We start from the raw sequence: 6125 nt of genomic DNA on the forward strand, positions 1-6125 counted from the left end.
CTTCTGAAAATGTGGCCCCCTGAACAGAGTTGTTGAATGGCCCTCCTGTAAGCTCTGAACCGTCACATTTACCCTCGGCTTAGTCAACAGCTCTTTGGGCCACCAGGAATATATATTTTTTAAGGGTCATAGAATTTGGCAATAAAAATGTTGCCTTTTCTAAAGGAAACCTGTTTTTTGTTTATATAGAATGAGAGGTTTCTTTTATTTTTTAGTAAACAGCAATACTAGTTATTTTCTTACTAAGTATGTCTTATCTGATTACTCGATTAATCAATGAAATAATCGGTACAATACTCGATGACTAAAATAATTTATAGCTGCAGCCCTACTTAGAACATGATTTTACCTCCAAATATGACTTGAAACTGGTTTATTTATGCTGCAGCTCACTCAGTACTTTCCAATGTAATTACCTAGGAGCAAAGTATGATTTTTCAACAAAATCCTTCATAATACATTTCATTATTATTTTGGCGTTGCAATCATCCTCAAAGGCAGAAGATTCAACTTGTCATCTGCGCCCAAGGCTGTAAAAGCTATTAGTCGATACCGAAAGACAGCATACGGTTTGAGAAAGAACTCAATTAACAGCACAACTCATCTCATCAACCAGATGAGTCTGTATCCATCATAACCCACAGATAAATAGAAATAAATAAATAAAAGGACCAAAAACTGATTTTTTTTTAACCCATTATTGGTTTGGACTGTAATCCTGTTGGTGTTAAGTGCTTAATGGAAATGGAAATCATGCGGCCAATTAGTATAATTACAACAATAACAACATCAGCTGCCAGCTGCAAGGTTCTCTATTTAGCAGCGATAAAGGGATGTGTTGTGCTGTAGTCCATTATCAGGTTTAAAAAGCCATAACCAGGTTTTATCCATTGTTTTATTATCTTCATGCATGGCTCTCTACATGCGGGGCTTGTTAGGCGTTACTGCCTCATTGGTGATGATATGGGATGAAGATTGGACAGAGGGTCTAACTATACGGTCACATGATATGTTCTAGAGCTGGACTGGCTTTACTAGCCAAAGCTCTACTACTACAAGACTGTAAATTTAACCCGAGGGTGGACCAAACCATAAGGAGACTCATGGCATTCTGCCCTCTGGATTTTTATATTTCTTGCGTACAAATGAGTGGATAATCTGACCGGATAGTGTGTGTGTGCGTGTGCGTGTGTGTGTGTGCATGAGTGTGTCTACAGGCCCACATCCGGCAGTTTCAATGCTAACATACTGCTGTTTAGCAGGTATAATGTTTACCATGACTTTAACTTAGTTTAGTGGAGCTGAGGATGATTAAAATGATATGAATGTTGCAGACTTTTGGTCATAAACCCAAGTATTAGGCACAAAACCACCAACCTCGTAATGTTGCTAGAGCAAAGCTCCGTGGATCACAGACCAACATTGCCATCTCTGAAACTCTGACCCTTCCCTGCCTTTTATCTCTCTCTTAAAATGGCCTCTTCCAATCCAACAAACCATCCGAAAATACAATCATTTCACAGGGTTATACACAAACATAATCACACACTCGAGCACGCACTGACCTCTCAGCCCAGGCAGCATTCAGTATTCTGATGAACACTCCCCGGTCTCGGCTCCATCACTCACTATTCAATTCTACATAATAAAGGCCAGGTCATTCATTTGCTTCCTTTAAACAGTCAATCAGAGGAAGAAGGGGGGAGAGTGAGAGAGTATGAGTTAGTGGGAAGAGAGACATAGCCTGTCTCAGTGTCTCAGCACTGATAGGACACTAAAGCCTTTTTATGCAACGGTGATCTAAAGTGCAGCCAAACTTTCACTGCTGGTAGTTAAGAGGGAAATATAGTCTGCTTAATCTTCTACCTCACCTTACACTCACAGCATTCCACACGTCAAAACTCACACACACAAAACCACAGCCTGCTATGATGACATTTGTAATGGATGTTTGTGCCCGTTCTTTTTTGATTATGCCAAGGGATTCAATTTCTTTTTGTCTTGTTTAATCTTCTCTGTATTTTTTTTCCCCATACGTTATCGTTAAAAAGTTTGGAATCGCCTGCAACCAAAGCTTAACTGGGTAGGAAGATGTCTCAGATCGATCTACAGTATATGCCTAAATGGTCTACATTGCTTTTAAGTTGCAAAATGTCCTCTTTACTAATGTTATTTTGTTTTGTACATGGAGAATAATTGCTCTACGATGAGTCAACCAGACTAATAACTAAAAGGGCAGAAAGAGATAAAGAAAAGAAGAAATCAGCAGTCATTGGTTGAAGAAACAGAAAGCTTAGCATCAACATGTGGGCATATGGGATCAGGCTCCTGTTTCAGTGCCAAGTGCACAGCGACGCCGTCTATAACAAGCTGGAATTAACAGGCAACGGGTCACTTTAGCAAAGCTATTCTTCAAAGTTCGCCATAGAAACAGAAGGTAAGTCTAGGGTTAGCACTGTTAATATCAGCTGAACATACCATGGCCTGACGAATCAGTTTAAACCTCCTCAATCTAACCACAGAGTAGACTGCAGAGCGCCAAAAGAAGAACAGGTTCCCAGAGTATCTAGAGCTTGTGAATGTTTAGAAATACTATCCAGAGAGTATTGAATGTGATGTAACTGCAAAACATAACGGTGTTCACCAAAATACGGCCATAACACACACACACACACACACGCACACACACACACACACACACACACACACACACACACACACACACACACACACACACACACACACACACACACACACACACACACACACACACACACACACACACACACACACACACACACACAAAAAGTGTGACAAAATGGAAAGTGATGCATACCAAGATTCTCTGGGACAACTAGCCCTGGGGCCATTAAGCTGGGAACCTGTCTGTGTCTGTGTGTGTGTGTGTGTGTGTGTGTGTGTGTGTGTGTAAGAGATAATGAGGCCCTGTGTGCTTCACCCGGCTAACCCCGTGACTTAACCAGGAAGTCCTGCAATATTTTTGGAAGCTCCAGTGGAAACTGGGAGCACGTTATCTAACTAACTTTGTCAAATTGCTGGACTCTTATTTTTACTTTCTCTGCTCAGCTCAGCCCTGCAGCAACAAGTCAAACCCCAGATGGGTTTGTGACCTGTTCCCCCACACCTTAAACAATGACAAGCCTACGGTGCCAGGAGGAATTATTGCTGCTCGACACCCGGGTGTCTCTTTATTGGAGGTTGTCAGGAAGTGGCTCGGGCAGTGACTTGATTTATGAGGAGGAACTGCTTTAAACAATACAAAACTATCAGCCTGTGAAAACTTCATTTGATGGGTTGCTTATAACAACTCCCTTCACTAATGCAATATGAAACACAAATGTGTTTGAACTTTCTTCACACACATCCATCGCTTTGTTCCCTCATCATCTGTGCATCAGTCAATTTGGCAAATCTAATTCAGTTAAGAAAGCTATAATAAATCTAGTGAGCGTTTTTATTTCCTATAATATGTAGTATAACCTTTGTTAGGTCGACGAATACCGGTAACTATGATGCACTTATTCAATAACCGTCTTGATCACAAGATCAGTGTGAAAAACTGGCTTTGTCCTACTATGTTTGAAATTAGTTTTAAATTCAAAATTTATTATACAACGTACAATACAATGTGAGATTAACTACTAACTACTAGTGTAGATATAAAAGACGTAAATATCAACACATAAAAAATAAATAAAACCTATACATAAAACTTAATTCCGGGGCGCCTGGTTAGCTCACCTGTTTGAGCGTGTGCCCCATGTACTAAGGCTCAGGCCTTACCGCAGCGGCCTAGGGTTTGATTCCGATCTGCGGCCATTTGCTGCATGTCATTCCCCGTTCCTCTCCCATTTCATGTCTTACACTTCCCTTTCAAAATACAGGCCCAAAATGGCCCAAAAAAAGAATCCCCCCTCAAAAAAAATTATTTCAACACTGTAAGGTTAGTTAGTCTCCCCCTCTCTCTTTGGCCTGAGCCAGGCATGATGCGGATTACACTGCCGTAGCATAGTCGCTCGTTATTTGATCATAGCCACCCGAGTCTCTTGCCGTTCCATGAATGGCCTGACGATATTGGCGTTGGCGCTTACAGACAGAAATCTCTAGTGTTTGTTTACTTTCGGTTTCTTCTCTCTCTCATAATACTGAAATTTACATTTTCATATTCGAATGTCTGTTTCTTTTTACTATTTGGATATCTATTTGAATTTAGAATATCCGTTCGCTTTGGACCGGAGAGCATATGGGAAAACACCACAGTCTGATACTGAGTGTTGGTAACTGAGCTACTGCATTCGGGCAGGTTGGCGTTAAATGCCTTGCTCGAGGACACCTCAATAATGTCAGGGTCAGGCCAGGCCAGATTTCTAACTTTAACTCAACTTGAGTGAGCTCTTTTCTCCATTCAGGCTCTGCTTCTATTTAACATTTCAGAGGTATTTATTGGCTTCCAAGGTTTAAAGCTTTAAACCTGGATGTCTTTTCTTACCTTCTTCTTGGACTTGAAGACATTGCAGCGGAAGACATTACTCTGTCCGTCTCTGGCGATGTAGCTGAAAATCTTCAGATCCTGGGAGTCATGAGACACATAGAATATCCTGAAAGATAGAATGAAATAGGTCAGAAAAAGAATCGGAGCCTGCCAGCGTTTCTAAATGTATCTTAAGATGCAAAATAGGCACCCAGCTTATTTCTCTGAGGTTTCAATGTGACAAAAAATAAACACTGTTTTAAGTTTGTTATAATCCAAACACATGAGACCAAATTTGAGCTCTCAGGCTCAAAAAGGGGGAAATAAAGTTGTGATTAGATCAGGGGGAAAGTGCTTGTTAGACAAAATTAACTGGTAAGTAAGTACACAGCGTCTACTAAAGGGCTTTGAGAGAGAAAGTTTAGTGAGACACAATGGTTCAGTGATCTTTTTCTTCTACACACAGGGGTTCTGACTTTCTCAATATTTAAAAAATCCTTCCCTAACCAAGTGCTTTGAGTTCATTAAACCACGATTCAAATACAAGGCGTGGATATTGTTAGAAATCTTTAAACATTCTGGACTTTGTTTAGTAGACTAACATTTTTTTTACATTATATTCCTGATGCTAATCAGTTATTATTGTCGGAGACGGGGTTAAAAACGTGTCATCACGGAATATTCAGTAAGATCATTAAGACATTCCTGGCCCTGTAAATAGCCTCATCTTTCTCTTCTGTTCTTGCTATCCTCACCTTCTGAGTGTTTGCGAGAAGTGTGTGTCATATGTCATTTAGCTGACACTTTTATCCAAAGCGACTTGGACTTCCTATGTACACTGGGTGATGTATTGCAGTGGGACTTGACCCCAGCTCTCCCGCACCAAAGGCATCTGTCATATCCACTGCGACATCACCACCCACCACTTACAATGGTGACGTTACAATTCTAACACATGCTTGAATAGTGCACGACCTACAGCATACTTAACATTCAAGATGAGCTGATGATCACAATACTCAACACGTATTTCCTTGTCCTGTATAATCAAGTTATAATTATAAAACTACACTTGCTGACTACATCACAGTGGGACTTTGCCATGAAAGAAAATCTTCATCAGAGCACTAAGTAGAGCTGTCAATCTTCCTCTATAATACCATTTGAATGTCAATTTTTTTATATTCAAATTATATTCAAATATTTAATGCTCAAATGTTATGTTGTCAAATGCTGTTATTAATATACACTACTTATGCTTATGGATCGTCAATGCCACTATCAGAGTGTGTTGTGTGTTGCACGTTCTGTCCACCAGATGGAATACCAACATCAGCCAGGCCTTAAAGGGGACCTATGTCATGGCGTATCGCATTTCTGGCACGCCACTTTGTTTACATTTATTTTCCACCCCGAGCACACAGCGACATACGCGAATCAACAGTGAACTCTGTAATGAAACATTATCCAACAAGTGCTTTGAAGCGGTTGTGTTGTAAAGGCTAAGGGTGCTCGGTTAGCACTATGACATCATGTTAAAAAGCACAGCCGAAACGCTGTTACTACTGTTTTAGTAATTAATAAGCAACCTGCGTCTTACAGATTGTCACGTTACTAAAAAATACAGCTAATA

At 40.3% G+C, this 6125-nt stretch overlaps 1 protein-coding gene across 2 annotated transcripts in view; it reads right to left on the reverse strand.

Annotated features, from left to right (window-relative positions):
• The window catches only part of nos1apa (nitric oxide synthase 1 (neuronal) adaptor protein a), a 162929-nt gene that overhangs the window by 55396 nt on the left and 101408 nt on the right, over window positions 1–6125 (reverse strand). For both annotated transcript variants that reach the window (XM_032525917.1, XM_032525918.1), the window contains exon 5: window positions 4511–4619. In XM_032525917.1, the coding sequence (XP_032381808.1) occupies window positions 4511–4619 (109 nt within the window). The remainder of the gene's footprint in view (window positions 1–4510; window positions 4620–6125) is intronic.

This window comes from Etheostoma spectabile, chromosome 9, assembly GCF_008692095.1.
Source record: "Etheostoma spectabile isolate EspeVRDwgs_2016 chromosome 9, UIUC_Espe_1.0, whole genome shotgun sequence".
In the NCBI taxonomy this organism is placed as follows: Eukaryota; Metazoa; Chordata; class Actinopteri; order Perciformes; family Percidae; genus Etheostoma; species Etheostoma spectabile.